The 21,158-nt window shown below is 38.2% G+C and overlaps 1 protein-coding gene across 5 annotated transcripts in view; it reads left to right on the forward strand.

Moving 5' to 3' along the window:
- Positions 1-21,158, forward strand: part of INVS (inversin) — a 186,922-nt gene that overhangs the window by 117,504 nt on the left and 48,260 nt on the right. For 4 of the 5 annotated variants that reach the window (XM_032240189.1, XM_032240193.1, XM_032240190.1 and 1 more), the window contains exons 5-8: positions 1,724-1,891; positions 12,217-12,397; positions 14,726-14,835; positions 19,368-19,539. In XM_032240189.1, coding sequence (XP_032096080.1) covers positions 1,724-1,891; positions 12,217-12,397; positions 14,726-14,835; positions 19,368-19,539 — 631 coding nt within the window. Of the gene's footprint in view, positions 1-1,723; positions 1,892-12,216; positions 12,398-14,725; positions 14,836-19,356; positions 19,540-21,158 lie in introns of all 5 variants that reach the window. The other variant, XM_032240194.1, reaches the window with a different exon arrangement.

Genomic DNA, 21,158 nt, shown 5'->3' on the forward strand with positions numbered 1-21,158 from the left:
TTTTTTTTTTCTCTCTCTCTCTTTCTCTCTCTCTCTCTCTCTCTCACTGTCTTTCTTTCTTTCCTTTCTTTTTTTTTTTTTTTTGACAGACTCTTACTCTATCACCCAGGCTGGAGAGCAGTGTTATGATTTCAGCTCACTGAAACCTCCACTTCCTGGGTTCAAGCAATTCTCATGCTTCAGCCTCCCAAGTAGCTGGGATTACAGGCATGTGCCACCACGCCCAACTAATTTTTGTATTTTTAATAGAGACGGGGTTTCACCATGTTGCCCAGGCTGATCTCGAACTCCTGACCTCAAGTGATCCACCCGCCTTGGTCTCCCAAAGTGTTGGGATTATAGGCATGAGCCACAGTGCCCGGCCAAACATTATTTCCTTTTAGAGAGACTCTCTGTTGTTTAGGTTGACAAAAGCAATGCTACTATCTTTTCAAAATATATCTTTTTGTTAATAACTGGGTCTAATAATTTATCCTGTAAAATTATAGCTAAATTGCTAAATTAAAATTTATCTTCTGATATATGGAGTGAGTTCCAGATGCATTAATTTCCTATGCATGGATTTTTTTATGGATATTAAAATTCAGAACATCCTATCAAGTTCTTAAGGTGCTTGGTGATAACCAGATGTACATTATCAAGATCATCACTTACTTTATTGATGATTATTCATAAATAACTGGGCTGCTTTCTCTTTCTCAGTGTTATCAGTACCAGATGAACTAAATAACTGTCATGACTAAGAGGTCAGATTCTGGAGTCAGACTGCCTGGGTTAAAATCTCAGTTCAGCCACTTATGTCCCTGAGCAGATTACTTAAATGTGCTATTATTTCCTCAAAAATCACATGCAAATTTAAAAACATACTTGTCTCCCAGAGATAGTAAGATGACTACAGCAATTAAATAGACAATGGTCCCCCTTATTCAAAGAAAATATATTCCAACACCCCTAGAGGATACTTGAAACTATGCATAGTGCCAAACCCAATTTCCATCAATAGGAAGACATTTCTGTTCATGTCTTCCACCCACAAATGTAGTGCTTTTTCCATCTTAACTAAGCAGTTATCAGGCACAGTGGCCATAATTTTTGCAGTTTGATGTGCAACAGCAAAACCAGCATGAACTTCTTCTTCCTTCTTCACAGTTTCACAGATTTGTTTTTGTCATAGATCTTAACAAACTCAAGAAACAATTTAATCTTTTTAAGTTGAGAGCTTTCACCTTTTCACTTAAAGGAAACACTTTATAGACACTGCTCTTTGGCATGTCTGAATCACCAGTATCAATAATTTTGAGCTTTGGGGCCATTGTGTAAGAGAAGGATGACTTAAACACAAGCACTGTGATTCTAATATCGTGACGATGGGATGACTGAGTTGACTGCTAAGTGGCAGGGAGTGTCTGCAGTGGGGATATGCTGAACAAAGGAAGGATTTGTGTCCTAGGTAGGATAGCATGGGATGAAGCACTATTTCATCATGCTATTCAGAATGGCACACAATTTAAAACTTATGAATTGTTTATTTTTGGAATGTTCTATTTAATATTTTTAGACTTCAGTTGAACACAGGGACCTGAAACCATGAAAAGTGAAACAAAGGATAAGGGGGATCTATTGTATAAAATTCTTATAACAGTGCCTGTCCCACAATAAAATCTTGGGGAAAGTTAGTTGTTGTGGTTACTGTTGGTAGTTTGAAAACCTCTCTATTTTGCAGCAAACAGCTCTGCATTGGAGTGCCTACTACAATAACCCTGAACACGTGAAGCTGCTCATCAAGCATGATTCTAACATTGGGATTCCTGATGTTGAAGGCAAAATCCCACTTCACTGGGCAGCCAACCATAAAGATCCAAGTGCTGTTCACACAGTCAGATGCATTCTGGTGAGTTGAATGGTACTGCTAGACCTGAATGGCCTTTTAAAGAAATGTTTTTATTATGTATTATTCAATATATACAAAAGCATACATATGACATATAAGCAAATTATTAAGCAAAAGAATACAACAGACATGTGGACCCATTCCCCCAAGAAATAGAACATTTTAATACCACTATTTAAGACCACATGGAGTCCCAATTTTTTTGTTGTTGTTGTTGTTTAGACGGAGTTCCACTCTTGTTACCCAGGCTGGAGTGCAATGGCGCAATCTCGGCTCACCACAACCTCTGCATCCTGGGTACAAGCAATTCTCCTGCCTCAGCCTCCCAAGTAGCTGGGACTACAGATTGCACCACCATGCCCAGCTAATTTTTGTATTTTTAGTAGAGATGGAGTTTCACCATGTTGACCAGGATGGTCTTGATCTCTTGACCTGGTGATCCACCCGCCTCGGCCTCCCAAAGTGCTGGGATTACAGGCGTAAGCCACCGCGCCCAGCCCTGAGTCCCGGTTTTTAAATGCATTCATTTCCCCTATGCCATGCTCATTGCTGTACCCCAGCAACTACTTCCCTAAATTTATATTTATTTCCTTACTTTGTTTCATACTTGTTTTTGTTAAACAGTGAAAAGATATAATTATCATTAAAATACATGTAAAGTATAAATAATACTTTGGGCAGTATGGCCATTTTCACGATACTGATCCTTCCTAACCATGAACGTGGAATGTTTTTCCATCTGTTTGTGTTCTCTCTTATTTCCTTGAGCAGTGGTTTGTCGTTCTCCTTGAAGAGGTTCTTCACATCCTTTGTTAGTTGTATTCCTAGGTATTTTCTTCTCTTTGTAGCGATTGTGAATGTGAGTTTACTCATGATTTTGCTCCTGTTTGTCTACTGTTGGTGTATAGGAATGCTTGTGATTTTTTTGCACATTGATTTTGTATTATGAGACTTTGCTGAACTTACTTATCAGCTTAAGGAGATTTTGGGCTGAGACAATGGGGTTTTCTAAATATACAATCATGTTATCTGCAAACAGGAACAATTTGACATCCTCTCTTCCTTTATTTCTTTCTCTTGCCTGATGGCCCTAGCCAGAACTTCCAATACTATGTTGAATAGGAGTGCTGAGAGAGGGCATCCTTGTCTTGTGCCAGTTTTCAAAAGGAATGCTTCCAGTTTTTGCCCATTCATTATGATATTGGCTGTGGGTTTGTCATAAAAAGCTCTTATTCTTTTGAGATATGATCCATTGATACCTACTTTATTGAGAGTTTTTAGCATAAAGGGCTGTTGAATTTTGTTGAAGGCCTTCTCTGCATCTATTGAGATAGTCATGTGATTTTTGTCTTTGGTTCTGTTTATGTGATGGATTACATTTATAGATTTGTGGATGCTGAACCAGCCTTGCATTCCTGTGATGAAGTCGACTTGATCATGATGCTTTTTGATGTGCTGTTGGATTCAGTTTGCCAGTATTTTATTGAAGATTTTTGCATCAATGTTCATCATGGATATTGACCTGCAATTTTCTTTTTTCGTTGCATCTCTGCCAGGTTTCGGTATCAGGATGATGTTGGTCTCATAAAATGAGTTTTGGAGGATTCCTTCTTTTTGTATTGTTTGGAATAGTTTCAGAAGGAATAGTACCAGCTCCTCTTTATACCTCTGGTAGAATTCAGCTGTGAACCCGTCTGGTCCTGGACTTTTTTTGGTTGGCAGGCCATTAACTGCTGCCTCAACTTCAGATATCGTTATTAAGCTATTCAGGAATTCGGCTTCTTCCTAGTTTAGTCTTGGGAGGGTGTAAGTGTCCAGGAAATTATCTATTTCTTCTAGATTTCCTGGTTTATTTGCATAGAGGTGTTGGTAGTAATCTCTGATGATAGTTTACATTTCTGTGGAATCAGTGGTGATATCCCCTTTATCATTTTTTATTGCATCTATTTGAGTCTTCTCTCTTTTCTTTTTTATTAGTCTGGCTAGCAGTCTATTTTGTTGATCTTTTCAAAAAACCAGCTCCTGGATTTATTGATTTTTTGAAAGGTTTTTTGTGTCTCTATCTCCTTCAGTTCTGCTCTTATCTTAGTTATTTCTTACCTTCTGCTGGCTTTTGAGTTGGTTTGATCTTGCTCCTCTAGTTCTTTTAATCATGATGTGAGGGTGTCAATTTTATATCTTTCGTCACTTCTCTGGTGGGCATTTAGTGCTATAAATTTCCCTGTAGACACTGCTTTAAATGTGTCCCAGGGATTTGGTACATTGTCATCTTTGTTCTCATTGGTTTTGAAGAACATCTTTATTTCTGCCTTCATTTCATTATTTATCCAGTAGTCATTCAGGAGCAGGTTGTTTAGTTTGCATATATCTGTGCTGTTTTGAGTGAGTTTCTTAATCCTGAGTTCTAATTTGATTGCACTGTGGTCAGAGAGACTGTTAGGATTACCGGTCTTTTGCATTTGCTGAGGAGTATTTTACTTCCAATTATGTGGTCAATTTAGAAGAAGTACAATGTTTCCACCACCATTTATTAAGTAGGGAATCCTTTCCTTATTGCTTGTTTTTGTCAGGTTTGTCAAAGATCAGATGGTTGTAGATGTGTGGCGTTAATTCTGAGATCTCTGTTCTGTTCTATTGGTATATCTGTTTTGGTATCAGTACCATGCTGTTTTGGTTACTGTAGCCTTGTAGTATAGTTTGAAGGCAGGTAGCGTGATGCCTCCAGCTTTGTTCTTTTTGCTTAGGATTGTCTTGGCCATACAGGCTTTTTTGGTTTCATATGAAATTTAAAGTAGTTTTTTCTAATTCTGTGAAGAAACTCAAATGGGACCTTGATGGGAATAGCATTGAATCAGTATATTACTTTGGGCAATATGGCCATTTTCATGATATTGATTCTTTCTATCCATGAGCCTGGAATGTTCTTCCATATGTTTGTGTACTCTCTTATTTCCTTGAGCAGTGGTTCAAGGACATCCTTGAAGAGTTCTAAGTTGTATTCCTAGGTATTTTGTTCTCTTTGTAGCAATTGTGAATGGGAGTTCACTTGTGATTTGTCTCTCTGTTTGTCTATTATTGGTGTATGGGGATGCTTGGGAGTTTTGCATATTGATTTTTGTATCCTGAGGCTTTGCTGAAGCTGCTTATCAGTTTAAGGAGTTTCTAGGCTGAGATGATAGGGTTTTCTAAATACACAGTCATGTTATCTTCAAACAGAGACAATTTGACTTCCTCTCTTCCTATTTGAATACTCTGTTTCTTTCTCTTGATTTCCTTGGCAAAGGCTTCCAATACTATGTTGAATAGGAGTGGTGAGAGAAGGCATCCTTGTCTTGTGGCAGTTTTCAAAGGGAATGCTTCCAGCGTTCGCCCATTCATTATAATATTGGCCGTGGGTTTGTCATAAATAGCTCTTATTATTTTGAGATATATTCTATCAATACTATCAATATGTTCCATAAGTACCATCAATATGTTCCATCAATACTTTTAGCATGAAGGGTTGTTGAATTATATCAAAGGCCTTTTCTGCATCTATCGAGATAATTGAGATAATCATGTGGTTTTTGTCATTGGTTCTGTTTGTGTGATGGTTTCATTTATTGATTTGCATATGTTGAACCAGCCTTACATCCCAGGGATGAAGCTGACTTGACTGAGATGGATAAGCTTTTTGATGTGCTGCTGGGTTCAGTTTGCCAGTATTTTATTGAAGATTTTTGCTTTGATGTTCATCAGGGTATTGGCCTGAAATTTTCTTTTTGTGTGTGTGTCTCTACCGGGTTTTGGTATCAGAATGATTCTGGCCTCATAAGTGAGTTAGGGAGGAGTCCCTCTTTTTCTATTCTTCGGAATAGTTTCAGAAGGAGTGGTATCAGCTCCTCTGTGTACCTGTGGTAGAATTCAGCTGTGAATCCATCTGGTTCTGGACCTTTATTTGTTGGTAAGCTATTAATTACTGTCTCAATTTCAGAGCTTGTTATTGGTCCATTCTGGGATTTGGCTTCTTCCTGATTTCGTCTTGGGTGGGTGTATGTGTCCAGGAATTTATCCATTTCTTCTAGATTTTCTAGTTTATTTGCATAGAGGCATTTATAGTATTCTCTGATGGTAGTTTATTTTTCTGTGGAATCAGTGGTGATATCCTGTTTATCATTTTTTATTGTGTCTATTTGATTCTTCTCTCTTTTCTTCTTTATTGATTTGGCTAGCAGTCTATGTATTTTGTTAATCTTTTCAAAAAAACAGCTATTGGATTCATTGATTTTTTTAAGGGCTTTTCATGTCTCTGTCTTCTTCAGTTCTGCTCTTATCTTAGTTATTTCTTGTCTTATGCTAGCTTTTGAATTTGTTTGCTCTTGCTTCTCTAGTTCCTTTCATTGTGATGTTAGGGTATCAATTTTAGATCTTTCCTGCTTTCTCCTTTGGGCATTTAGTGCTATAAATTTCCCTCTAAACACTGCTTTAGTTGTGTCCCAGAGATTCTGATACATTGTGTCTTTGTTCTCATTGGTTTCAAAGAACTTCTTGATTTCTGCCTTAATTATTTACCCAGGAGTCATTCAGGAGCAGGTTGTTCAGTTTCCATGTACTTGTGAGGTTTTGAGTGAGTTTCTTAGTCCTAAATTCTAATTTGATTTCACTGTGGTCTGAGAGACTGTTTGTTATGATTTCCATTCTTGTACATTTGCTGAGGAGTGTTTTACTTCCAATTATGTGGTCGGTTTTAGAATGAGTGCTAAGTGGTGCTGAGAAGAATGTATATTCTGTTGATTTGGGGTGGAGAGTTCTGTAGATGTCTATTAGGTCTGCTTGGCCCAGAGCTAAGTTCAAGTCCTGAATATCCTTGTTAATTTTCTGTCTTGTTGATCTGTCTAATATTGACAGTGGGGTATCTCCCACTATTGTTGTGTGGGAGTATAAGTGTCTTTGTAAGTGTCTAAGAACTTGCTTCATGAATCTGGGTGCTCCTGTTTTAGGTGCATGTATATTTAGGATAGTTAGCTCTTCTTGTTGCATCAATCCCTTTACCATTATGTAATGCCCTTCTTTGTCTTTTTTTTATCTTTGCTGGTTTAAAGTCTGTTTTATCAGAGACTAGGATTGCAACCCCTGCTTTTTTTTTTTCCTTTCCATTTGCATTGTAAATATTCCTCCATCCCTTTATTTTGAGCCTGTGTGTGTCTTTGCACATGAGATGGGTCTCCTGAATACAGCACACCAATGGGTCTTGACTCTTTATTCAGTTTGCTGGGTTGTGTCTTTTAATTGGTACATTTAGCCCATTTGCATTTAAGATTAATATTGTTATGTGTGAATTTGATCCTGTCATCATGATGCTAGCCGGTTATTTTGCACATTAGTTGATGCAGTTTCTTCATAGTGTTGTTGCTCCTTTTATTTTGGTATGCTTTTGCAGTGGCTGGTACCGGTTTTCCCTTCCCATATTTAGTGTTTCCTTCAGGAGCTCTTGTGAGGCAGGGCTGGTGGTGACAAAAATCTCTCAGCATTTGTTTATCTGTAAAGAATTTTATGGCCGGGCGCGGTGGCGCACGCCTGTAATCCCAGCACTTTGGGAGGCCGAGGCGGGTGGATCACGAGGTCAAGAGATCGAGACCATCCTGGTCAAAATGGTGAAACCCCGTCTCTACTAAAAATACAAAAAATTAGCTGGGCATGGTGGTGCGTGCCTGTAATCCTAGCTACTCAGGAGGCTGAGGCAGGAGAATTGCCTGAACCCAGGAGGCAGAGGTTGCGGTGAGCCGAGATTGTGCCATTGCACTCCAGCCTGGGCAACAAGAGCAAAACTCCGACTCAAAAAAAAAAAAAAAAAAAAAAAAAAAGAATTTTATGAAGCTTAGTTTGGCTGAATATGAAATTCTGGGTTGAAAATTATTTTTTTTTAAATGTTGAAATATTGGCCCCCACTCTCTTCTGGCTTATAGGGTTTCTGCAGAGAGATCTGCTGTTAGTCTGATGGGCTTCCCTTTGTTAGCAGCCTGATGTTTTTGTCTGGCTGCTCTCAACCTTTTTTTTTTTTTTTTTTTTTTGGTTTGAACCTTGGTGAATCTGACAATTAATGTCTCTTGGGGTTGCTCTGCTCAAGGAGTATCTTAGTAGTGTTCTCTGTATTTCCTGAATTTGAATGTTGGCCTGTCTTGCTAGAATGGGAAAGTTCTCCTGGATAATATCCTGAAGTGTGTTTTCCAATTTGGTTTCATTCTCCCTGTCACTTTCAGGTACACCAGTCGTAGGTTTGGTGTTTTAACATAGTCCCATATTTCTTGGAGGCTTTATTTATTCCTTTTCATTCTTTTTTCTGTAATCTTGTATTCATGCTTTATTTCATTAAACCACTTCCTTCAATCCCTGATATCGTTTCTTCCACTTGATTGATTTGGCTATTGATATTTGTGTATGCTTCACGAAGTTCTTGTGCTGTGTTTTTCAGCTCCATCGGGTCATTTATGTTCTACTATAAACTGGCTATTCTAGTTAGCAGTTCCTGTAACCTTTTATCAAGGTTCTTAGCTTCCTTGCGTTAGGTTAGAACATACTCCTTTAGCTCGGAGAGTTTGTTATTACCCACATTCTGAAGCCTACTTCTGTCAATTAGTCAAACTCATTCCCTGTCCAGTTTTGTTCCCTTGCTGGCAAGTAGTTCCTTTGGAGGTGAAGTAGCATTCTGGTTTTTGGAGTTTTCAGCATTTGTATGCAGGTTTTTCCTCATCTTCATGGATTTATCTACCTTTGATCTTTGATGCTGATGACCTTTGGATGGGGTTTTGCATGGGCATGCTTTTTGTTGATGTTGATGTTATTGCTTTCTGTTCATTAGTTTTTTCTTCTAACAGTCAGGCTTCTCTTGTAGAGGTCTGTTGGAGTTGGCTGGAGGTCCACTCCAGACCCTGTTTGCCTGGGTAGAAGCAGCAGAGGCTTCAGAACAGTAAAGGTTGCTGCCTGCTCCTTTCTCTGGAAGCTTCATCCCAGAGGAGCACATGCCAGATGCCCATCAGAGCTCTCCTGTATGAGGTGTCTGTTGACCCCTGCTGGGAGGTATCTCCCAGTCATACAGCACAGGGGTCAGGGACCCACTTGAGGAAACAGTCTGTCCCTTAGCAGAGCTCAAGCACTGTGCTGGGAGATCTGCTGCTGTCTTCAGAGCTGGCAGGAAGAAACATTTAAGTCTGCTGAAGCTGTGCCCACAGCCACCTCTTCCCCTAGGTGCTCTGTCCCAGGAGGTTGGGAGTTTTATCTATAAACCCCTGACTAGGGCTGCTGCCTTTCTTTCAGAGATCCTCTGCCCAGAGAGGAGGAATCTAGAGAGGCAGTCTGGCTACAGTGGCTTTGCCATGCTATGATAGGCTCCACCCAATCCGAACTTCCCTGAGGCTTTGTTTACCCTGTGAGGGAAAACCGCCTACTCAAGCTTCGGTAATGGTGGATACTCCTCCCCCTACCAAGCTTGAGTGTCCCAGGTCAACTTAAGACTGCTGTGCTGGCAGGGAGAATTTCAAGTTAGTGGATCTTAGCTTGATGGGCTCCGGAGGGGGTGGGATCCACAGAGGAAAACCACTTGGCTCCCTGGTGTCAGCCCCCTTTCTAGAGGAGTGAATGGTTTTGACTTGCTGGGGTTTGAGGCACCACTGGGGTACAAAAGAGAACTCCTGCAGCTAGCTCAGTGTCTGCCCAAAGGGCCACCCAGTTTTGTGCTTGAAACCTAGGACCCTGGTGGTGTAGGCACCTGAGGGAATCTCCTAGTCTGCTGGTTGCAAAAACCATGGGAAAAGCATAGTACATGGGCCAGATAGCACAGTCCCTCATGGCACAGTCCCTCATGGCTCCCCTTGTCTAGGGGAGGGAGTTCCCTGATCCTTTGCACTTCTAGGGGTGGGGGCAACACCCTACCCTGCTTCTGCTCACCCTCTGTGGGCTATACCCACTGTCTAAACAGTCCCAATGAACTGGGTACCTCAGTTGGAATTGCAGAAATCACCTGTCTTCTGCGTTGTTCTCACTGAGAGGTGCAGACCAGAGTTGTTCTTATTCTGCCATCTTGTCGAGTTATCATCTAGACTCTCTTTAGTATAGATCTTTCAGTGGTGTTTTTTGTTTGTTTGTTTGGTTTTGAGACAAAGTCTCACACTGTCGTCCAGGCTGGAGTGCAGTGGCATGATCTCATCTTACTGCAACCTCCACCTCCTGGGTTCCACTGATTCTCCTGCCTCAGCCTCCTGAGTAGCTGGGACTACAGGCACATGCCACCACGCCCGGCTAGTTTTTGTATTTTTAGTAGAGATAGGGTTTCCACCATGTTGGCCAGACTGGTTTTGAACTCTTGGCCACAAGTGATCCACCTGCCTCGGCCTCCCAAAGTGCTGGGATTACAGGAGTGAGCTACCACACCCAGCCAACTCTGTTTTTAATTGTTAAGAATGTTTGCCTCTTAACCTCACTCTTGAAAAAAAATTATTATCCTGTGTACACAGTCCTAGGAATCTATTTTTCTCAGCTCTTTCAGGATATTATTTTGCTACTTTCTGCCTTTTATTACTGCTCTTAAGGAGTATGTTATTGGTCTTACTGTCATTCCTTTATACATGATGTGTCTTTTCTGTCAGACCGCTTTAAGATTTTGCTCTTTGTTTGGCATTCTACAGTTTTTCTACAGTATGTCTAGGTGTTGCCTTTTAAAAAAAATCCTGTTTGGTATACATTCTAACTATTGTATCTCAGTTCTGCCAAACATTTGTAGCTGTTATCTTTAAATATCACCTCTCCTTCATTCTCTCTACTCTTGCTTTTAGTGTGTGCAATTATATATATTTTAAGCCTTTTTATCTTATCCTCCATGTCTTTTAATTTCTCTTTTATATTCTCATGTCCTTGTCTCTTTCTGCTGCATCCTGGGTAATGACATCAGATCTGTCTTCCAGTTTACTAGGTCTTCCTTCAAATAAGTCTCTTCTGTTGTTTACCCTATCCATTGAACCTTTAATCTTAGTGATTCTATTTTTCACTTCTGAAAGTTCTATTTGGTTCTTTTTCAAATCTGCCTGGTAATTTCGATAATGCCTGCTACAAAGATCCAGTCGAAAAATTAATTAATGTTGTAAACTGTCCATTTACAGAGATATCAAACTGAATCACTAGTAAATACGTGATTTAAAAATCTCAACCCTGTTCATAAATGAGCTACAAGTTAAAACAGCAGTGAAATGTCTTTCATAACCATAAGAGAAAAATGCAGTAAGCTTGATAATACCAAATGATTAATTTGTGCCAGCATTAGGAAAATAAAAATTTTTACATATTTTCATGGGTGTGGGTGTGTTAATTGATAAGACCATTTGGAGAGTGATGTGACAATACCTGTTTGAAGATATCCTTCATCCCAGCACTTCCCCTTCTACGTATCTAGCCTATGGAAAAACCTTACACGTGTGCTACAAGGGACATGTAAAGGAAACATTAATTGCAGCATTACCTGTAACAGTGGAAAAAAAATGGCAGTAGCCTAAATGTCCCTCAGTAGGAAAATAGGTAGCTAAATTATGGTTTATTTAAGCACCTTAATAATTAAACCAGTAACAACATAGATATCCAAAGTATATTGTTGAAAGAAAGAATTGCCAAAGGATGTATGTGCATTGCCATAATGTAAATATTGAAAACACACATACAAAATTTATGTATTGTTTATGGATACATATGTATGTACAAAAGTATAAAATATACATCTTTAGTTGAACCATAATAGAAACTAAAGCATATCAGGCAAAATGTTGACACACTTTTAATTTAGATAATTAGTATGCAATGGTTATTATATTCTTTTTTGTACTTTTTATAATTAAATATGAAAATAATTTTTTAAAGATTTAGGCTTTGTACTTTTTCCTGAATTTATCACTTGTGCTGAGAGAGAATGTAGAGGTCTTATTTAGAAAATTCCTCACTTAATATTTGTGCCCATGATCCCAGAATTTTGGGAGGCTGAGTTGGGGGGATTTCTTAAGCCCAGGATTTCAAGACCAGCCTAAGCAATGTAGCAAAACCCCATCTCTACAAAAAAACACAAGAATTAGCCAGGTGTGGTGGGGTGTGCCTGTAATCCCAGCTATTTGGGAGGCTGAGGCAGGAGGTTTGCTTGAGCCCCAGGAGTTTGAGGCTGCAGTGAGCTATGATCATTCCGCTGTACTCCAACCTGGGTGACAGAACGACACCCTGTTTCTAAAAAAGAAAGAAAGAAAAATATACTTATGCCTAATGTAATTTATTAAGGATTCCATGTATGTCTGAAGTCTCTGGTTCCTTCAAATCAGGATGCTGCTCCAACGGAGTCTTTACTGAACTGGCAAGACTACGAGGGTCGAACTCCTCTTCACTTTGCAGTTGCTGATGGGAATGTGACTGTGGTTGATGTCTTGACCTCGTATGAAAGCTGCAATATAACATCTTATGATAACTTATTTCGAACCCCACTGCACTGGGCAGCTTTATTAGGTATGTACCTCAAAGGAATAACAGTAGAAGGAGCTTCATGAGTATAGGAATATTTCTGTGCCTTTCCTTCCACCATTCACTCCCAACTCCTAGTTAATTATTTTAATTTCTAACTGATATGTTGCATGGTTTTGTAAACTAAATTATAGTAATATAAATTTATTTTCTGTTAAATATTAGTTTTAATTTCAACATCATATCTTTAAATTTTTGTAATAAAAGTAATTCACATTTATTGACAACATGGAAATGTAACATAAACCTCTTTTCACATTCAATGCCTATATTTTTGGGGAGAAGGGCTTTAACTTTATGCTTGTGCTAATACTATGATATTTGAGTTTTTTCTTTATATTTTCCTGATATGCCTTTTACTTAACCTTTTGGAAGATCACTTTTATAGATGAGAGAGTGTATATATGTGTTTTATGCGTATGGTGGATTTTTCTGTCTGTGGAGCCAATCTGAAAGTCTTTCTCTTTCAATAAAGTAGTTTTACCCACTAATGATCATTGCTATAAAATAAATAATCTGGTCTTTTTTTCCTGCTATTCTGCTATTATTAGTGTTTTCCATTTAAAATTTTTGTTTGGTTTTTTCCTGTTTCCTTTGCTTTCTGCTTTTTGGTATATGGCTTAGATTCGTTGTTGTTATTTGGTTTTGAGTTGCCTAATGTTTTTAGGAGGGTTTAGTTTCTGTTTGTGGTTACTTTTAAATTTATCAAAATTTTTTTAAAACCTGAATCAGAGTCAAGAGCCAAAATGTATCTATTGATTCCCACCTATTCAAGATAAAAAATTTAATGCAGATACTCATCACTCTTTTCATAATTGTTAATGTAATCTGAGGTTTCCCCCCTAATTATTATAATCTTTATCTTAGTTTTTAAATTACACACTGTTTTTTTTTAAATGATGTGTATATGTGCACTCATTTTTATCATCAGATTTATAATTATTATTCAGATTTATTTTACATCTCTTTTTCTTTTTCCTCTGAATTCTGGACTTACTTGGCAAATTTGTCTCCACATAACTAAATTGACTTTTTGTTCTTAAGTTCTACTTTCTTTCCGCCTCCTGTATAGATTGCATTTTGGGTTATATTTTTATTTCCTTCTTTTACCTATATATTTTTTCTCATTTCATTTCCTTTTAACTTCCTTCCATTACTTTTTTGTTTCACTCTGTTTTCTTCTTAGAATATCCTGTTTCTGTTTCATAGAAGCCATCTCTTTTTGCACTAAGTCGAGGATACCAGTTCCCTGAAATTTTCCTCTGGATCCTTCTCTAGATCATATTCAGAGGTATGCTATTTATCTTTCTGACAGTGTTTCTTTTTCCCTTTCCGATAGTATGTTTTATGTAGTCTTTACTGAATTTTTCCTTTTATATCTCAAACAAAATGAAATGTGTTTAGAGTAACTATGTGGCAAAGATTTCTTTGAGTCTATATTTGTGTTATGGAGAACTCCATCGTATATCACATCTGGAGAGCAGATAGGTGAACACAACTTCCACTCAAATTACTTTTTTCTGCCTGGCTTTTATGCAGTATATCCTCGCTCTACTAATGTGACATCTTCTTCATTCTCCGATATCTGAAAGCAATAGAGTGTATGAAATTTCAGGTTTCCTACGTGCACTACTACCAGGTTTAGTCATTTTTAAATCTTTTCTACAGCTCTTCACTTGCGGAGATCACATCCTCCAGAATGCACTGTATTGTCTTCATCGCTACCTCATCATACCTGCCCGCTTGTTTTCTGGGATTTGAAATCACTACCTATATGTTATAAAATATAAATATAATAAAAGATTGTGGGAGGGAGAACATAGGGATGGGAGGCCTCAGAGATAGAAGAGATCCTATTATAGTTTGTCCACCTGATAGTAGAAGAGAACAGCTGTGCAGTTGTTTGGTTGGGCAATGGAACCTTGAGAGTAGGAGCAGTGAAGCCTAAGAGGGCCTGGCTCTAAAGCACCTTCCTCTCCTTCCCCTCCTTTGCTTTAGGCAGCTTTATAAAGTGAAGCCAGGGAATGCAATGAGGAGATACCTACTAAGTTTTTTCTCAGCCTGACAATTATACTTAATGTCATTTTTATCTGATTGAAGCATAAAGTTTTTAGTAAGTTTTAATTTTGTTCTACCTCGTATTAATATGTTAGCGAGAAGCTAGAAGAGGCTGCCCAGAGGGCTGCTGTTCAGAAATCATTTTGAATGCTATGTTATGTGTTAGTGATTTTTCTTACCTTTTTTATTGAAAAAGATCATAAATTAATTAACGTCCTTTATAAGTGATAATTACCTTTTTGTGTCTTTTCTCAGGCCACGCACAGATTGTCCATCTCCTTTTAGAAAGAAATAAGTCTGGAACTATCCCATCTGACAGCCAAGGAGCCACACCTTTGCACTATGCAGCTCAGAGTAACTTTGCTGTACGTAAAACAAGACAATGCCCTTTTTTCTTAGTGAAAATTTTTATTTTTATATAATCATAGATTCATACGTAGTTGTAGAAAATAATATAGCAAGATCCCATGTACTCTTCACCTAGTTCACTCTGTTTTTTATTAATTTATTTTTCCAATAAGCTTTTTGCACCCCTACACCTAATTCACTCTAATGGTAATATCTAATACAATATCACAAACAGGAAATTGACATTGATACAATCCACTGTCCTTATTCAGCTCTGCCCAGCTTTACTTAGACTCATTTGTCTGTGTTTGTATAGCTATTATCTCTTAACAATGGTTCATGCTGTTCACTCTGTGATGCAAATGATAGTCTGCTTTTTTGTAACTTGTGAGTCACATCTGAAGTTTTATACAGTTTTTATTTTAATGTTAAGCATAACAATTTACTATAAGAATACTTCATCTTAGTATTACTTTAATAGCACTGAGAGCATCATAGTGTTCAGCCTTGTGTAATTGTCCTGAAAGCAGTGTGGCAAGGCTTTGGAACTAGCACAATCTCAGCTAGAATCTTGTCTGTGCAATTTGCCAAACTGTATTACCTTACACAAGTTTCTTTTTTTTTTTTTTTTTTTTGGGACGGAGTTTCGCTCTTGTTACCCAGGCTGGAGTGCAATGGCGCAATCTCGGCTCACCGCAACCTCCGCCTCCTGGGTTCAGGCAATTCTCCTGCCTCAGCCTCCTTAGTAGCTGGGATTACAGGCACGTGCCACCATGCCCAACTAATGTTTTGTATTTTTTTGAGACAGGGTTTCAACATGTTGACCAGGATGGTCTCGATCTCTTGACCTCGTGATCCACCCGCCTCGGCCTCCCAAAGTGCTGGGATTACAGGCTTGAGCCACCGCGCCCGGCCCACAAGTTTCTTAATCCTAGTTTCTTCATATGTAAGATGAGGATAATTATACCTTTTCTTTCAGGATTGTTGTAAAGATTAGAGAAAATTTATGACAAGTGTCTGATGTATACCTTGGCATAGAGCAGGTACTCAAGAAATAGAATGTATTCTCATTACTGCTAGTGCTGATAATTATGTATATTATACATCTGAGGATGTAAAAATGAATTATTTCCAAAAATACTGAATATTCTTCATAGTTCTTCCCCTCCGCTTTCTCATCATGTCCTCAGTCCACCCCATACAGCATGATAGTGTCCAGACTACTTCAGCTTCCTGAGTATGAATAGCTATCAAGAACCAGATTTGGCCAGGCACAGTGACTCATGCCTGTAATCCCAGAACTTTGGGAGGCCAAAGCAGACAGATTGCGTGAGCTCAGGAGTTCAAGACCAGCCTGGGCAACATGGTGAAACCCTGCCTCTAATAAAATACAAAAATTAGCCGAGTGTGGCAGCATGCGCCTGTAGTCGCAACTATTCGGGAGGCTGAGGCAGGAGAATTGCAAGAACCCAGGAGGCAGAGGTTGCAGTGAGCCGAGATTGTGCCATTGCACTCCAGCCTGGGCAACAGAGCAAGACTCCATCTAAAAAAAAAAAAAAAAAAAAAAAAAAGCCAGATTCATCCAAGGATGCACACATTAAAGCAGATTTTGCTGCCTTCTACATGGGTATGCATAGTGAAACCCTTTGTTTAATTAAATTATAATAATACTATCAGGCCAGGCATGGTATATCTCATGATCTCATGCCTGTAATCCCAGCACTTTGGGAGGCCGAGGCGGGCAGATCACCTGAGGTCTGGAGTTTGAGACCAGCCAACATAGCCATCTACTAAAAATACAAAAATTAGCCAGGCGAGGTGGCAGATGCCTGTAGTCCCAGCTACTCGGGAGGCTGAGGCAGTAGAATCACTTGAACCCAGGAGCTGGAGGTTGCAGTAAGCCAAGATGGCACCACTGCACTCCAGCCTGGGCAACAGAGCAGGACTCCATCTCATAAAAAATATATATATAAATAAATAAATCTATCATCAAGCATAGTATAATTTCATCTCTGTGACCTCTCCAAATGCTCTATTAAATACTTAAGATCTCTAAAATATCTTATCTTCACACCCTTCCTACTCAAATCCAGGATACTAGAGTATCCGGAACAACTATTCCTATAATCCTTCCTTCTTGGTATTCCTAACCTTATTGAATTTACCACCTAGCATTTTGACAAATCATTATCTGTTATCACCTAACAAAGCAGTATTTTAGGAGAAGCTTTTTCTTATTACAAATAGATAGAAAATTAACTTGACCCAGTCTATTCAATCTATAGAAATCAGAGCTTAACCCATAAATCAACACAAGCCTATTAGATAAGTCAAGTTATCCCCTGTTTACAGAAAGCAAAACAAAACAAAACAAGGTTCTGTGAGATTAAATGACTTGTTCATGGTCTTGAACACAAAACTTAGAGCCCAGATTTAATATATATACAGACACCAATAATAAAATAAGTGTGCTAGTGGAAACAAGAAAAAATGGTAGAACATTATTCTTTATAATGATTCAATACTATAATAATATAATAATTTTATTCAAAGAAATATTTTGTTGGGTAATCCACCAATTCCAGAGTTGATTTTAAATAATTATACAAATTTTATAAGCTCAGTTTCAAGTCCCTTGATCTCCTTGTCCTCTATTAACTGACAAGAAGTTACAACTCGCTTCTTGAAAAATACAGACACATTCCCCTACACACACAGAGCCCTGTAAATATTCATCATTAAGTAAAAACATACTCAGCAAAGACATGTTTGCAAATTAGTAAAGGAAAACAAAGCAAAAAATCACAAACTTTTAAAGTTCATTTCTTTATGCAAATAGGTTTATTATGCCTAATAAGCATATCCATTAGACTTTAGGAGCACTAAGTATACCTCAGTAACTCAACAAATAGTCTTAAAAGTAGAAAGCAATGTCTGATGCAGTAGAAGGAGTGCTATGATTTAACCCTGGATTATATTACTTTATCTGCCACCAATATTTATATGACCTTGGAACCTAAATTTCTTCATCTGTAAAATAAGGGACTAGATTAGATGAGGCCTCAAAGTCTTCTTTCTGTAAAATACTGAGCCAACATGTTATACATTTTTCATCAGCTCACAGCATCCAGAATTTTTTGTCTGAAACTCTTTCACCTCCATTCAAGCAAATGTTTCTAGGATCTTTCTTTTTTTTCTTTTTTTTTGAGACGGAATTTTGCTTCTGTTGCCCAGGCTGGAGTGCAATGGCGTGATCTCGGCTCACTGCAATCTCTGCCTCCTGAGTTCAAGCGATTCTCCTGCCTCAGCCTTCCAAATAGCTGAGATTACAGGCATGCACCACCAAGCCTGGCTAATTTTGTATTTTTAGTAGAGACACGGTTTCTCCATGTTGGTCAGGCTGGTCTCAAACTCCTGACCTCAGGTGATCCTCCCACCTCGGCCTCCAAAAGTGCTGGGATTACAGGTGTGAGCCACCACACCCGGCCAGTTTCCATGATCTTTCTAAAAGTTTGTATGAGTTTGAGTTCTGAGGAAAGAGGCAATTTAAAATGCTGGAATATTAACCCGCATTAAAATTCTGAGGCACTAATAGAATTGTCAAGGGTCCTAATTTTTACATGATTTCGCAGGAGGACAATTCCGTAATAAAGGAATTGCTAAATAAATATTTATTTTAATGAATTGAGCACTTTTTTCTCAACAACCGTCGATCACCATTCCATAAATACATAACCATTTTAAAAATGTTTAGTAACTAGTCACATAGTTCCAATCAGTTCCTGGATTTAAGGCAAAAACAAACAAACAAAAAATGCAATGAGAGAATGCAGACCCTTTTCTGGAGGCATGCCTGAATTGATGGGCCTCGTGTAAAATGTCCAAGAAAACATATTTTATGGACCGGGTACAGTGGCTCAGACCTGTAATCCCAGCACTTTGGGGAGCCAAGACGGACAGATAACTTGAGGTCAGGAGTTGAAGACCAACTTGGCCAACATAGTAAAACTCCATCTCTACTAATAATACAACAGTTAGTCCAGTGTGTTGACACATCCTAGCTACTTAAGAGGCTAAGGCAGGAGAATTGCTTGAACCCAGGATGTTGCAGTGAGCCGAGATCGTACCACTGCACTCCAGACTAACACTCCCTCTCAAAAAAAAAAAGAAAACATATATTTTAATTTTTGTCATTAATAAATAAACTACTGAATACTTGTGAGTCTTTAACTGTCACTCAAACAATGACCTATAAGGTTTCCAAGCTTGATTGAAGATGATTATTTTCCATTTTGAGGATGTTGAGTGGGAAAGTTAGGTGATGTTTGTGAAGTGTTATGGAAACTACAACTAATTTGTAAGGACAGAGGATTGATATCTTCAGTGGAAATTGTAGTTCTGTCATTAATAAAAAGATAATTTAATTAGATTCAAAAGCAAGGAGAAAATGCTTTGCTTCTTAATGGAAGTCACATATTATTATATGACTTTTTTACCACAGAAAATACTACTGTTTTGTCTCCATTTTTTAAATCAAGTTTTCTTACAGGATACAGTTAAAGTGTTTTTAAAACATCCTTCAGTGAAAGATGATTCAGACTTGGAAGGAAGAACATCCTTTATGTGGGCAGCTGGCAAAGGCAGCGATGATGTCCTTAGGACTATGCTGAGCTTAAAATCGGACATTGATATTAACATGGCTGACAAATACGGAGGTACAGGTGAGAACTGGTAGACACATTCAATTTGCTTTTATTCAGGTTCCAAAGTGTCGATGGTGCTATAAAACTTGTAAAATAGCAACTTGAGATCATTGTTTCTAATCTAATATTGTTTGACTTTGGTCTAAAGTTTTTAAGTTTGGGTTTCCCAGGCTGTAACTCCAAAGGCTGTATTGCTTCCAAGTATTATGGCTAAGATTAGCATATGTTTCTACCAAATAAATGGTTGCATTTAGTTATCTGGTTGCTTCTTAGACATGATAATGGGGACTCTTCTGATCATTTATGTTTTTGTAAAAAAAAAAAAAAAAGTATACTTTAAAGCTATGCATATTTAGTAGTTATTAATTATAGTTTCAAAAATTTAGAATTGCATTTAAGGAATGCACACATCTAAGTGTATTCTCACTAGTATCCTTTACTGTGCTCTTTTCTCAGGTTTGAATAGCATTACCACATCCTGAATCTCCCATTTTTAGAGATAACCTCCCGTGGCTCTAGAAGCTTCAAAGCTTCAAATCAACCTTGCATCAAAAACTCTTGTTAGATGCTTCTTTTAATTTCTTTCTCTAATAGGAGAGGCCTTTAACTATGTGTTGGTTAATGAGGTAGTTTTTCAGCCTCAGTGTCAACTTGGAGGTCTCTTCCTTGTGTATATTGTGTCCTATTTACAACTCAGAAAGAGAAGGAGAAATACCACCACAATAACACTGAATAGAATAAAAAATCAGTAAGGGGCTTCTCCGTGTTATTCTTTTTAATAGTAGAAACATACTAGAGCCATTTATATCTACTGTTATCCTGAATAAGATTTTTCTTGGCCACCAAAACTATTTATGCGGCAGTAGGGGAAAGAAGGGAGGGGAGTTGCTGCACTTAAAATCCCCCTCCCTATACCAAAACAACCACAGCCTCAAAAAAATTCTTTTAAGAAGACAATTCAATTTTATGATAAAGACTATAACTTTCAAAAATATTTATTGGCCGGGCACTATGGCTCACGCCTGTAATCACAGCACTTTGGGAGGCCAAGGTGGGCGGATCACGAGGTCAAGAGATCGAGACCATCCTGACCAACATGGTGAAACCCTGTCTCTGCTCAAAATACAAAAATTAGCTGGGCGTGGTGGCACGCGCCTGTGGTCCCAGCTACTCGGGAGGCTGAGGTGGAAGAATTACTTGAACCCAGGAGGCGGAGGTTGCAGTGAGCCGAGATTGCACCACTGCACTCCAGCCTGGCAACAGAGCAAGACTCCATCTCAAAAAAAAAAAAAAAAAAAAGTATTTATCTATCAAAGCCTAACAACAGTTCTTAAATTTCTTAAGGGGTATAGTGTAGACACATAGATATTGACCTTATAAATGATCTGAACATTTAATTTTGTCATATTTCCAATATATATTCTTCTACTTTATCACTAGCTTTGATTTTAATTTAACTTTTTCAGGTATTTGAATAGGGTATGGGCAAGGATACGTTCTTTAACCAAAAGTATCTTTCTCCTATGCACCATGGTTGAAGTTCAGACATAAATTCTCAGATTCATTAATTCGCTGGGTTCTTTCTTCTATGGGGATTTTATTATGTCAGAGATGCCTTCCTGACATTTCTTGTCTAT

This window comes from Sapajus apella, unplaced genomic scaffold (assembly GCF_009761245.1).
Source record: "Sapajus apella isolate SASKATOON/1434 unplaced genomic scaffold, GSC_monkey_1.0 scaffold46, whole genome shotgun sequence".
Classification (NCBI taxonomy): Eukaryota; Metazoa; Chordata; class Mammalia; order Primates; family Cebidae; genus Sapajus; species Sapajus apella.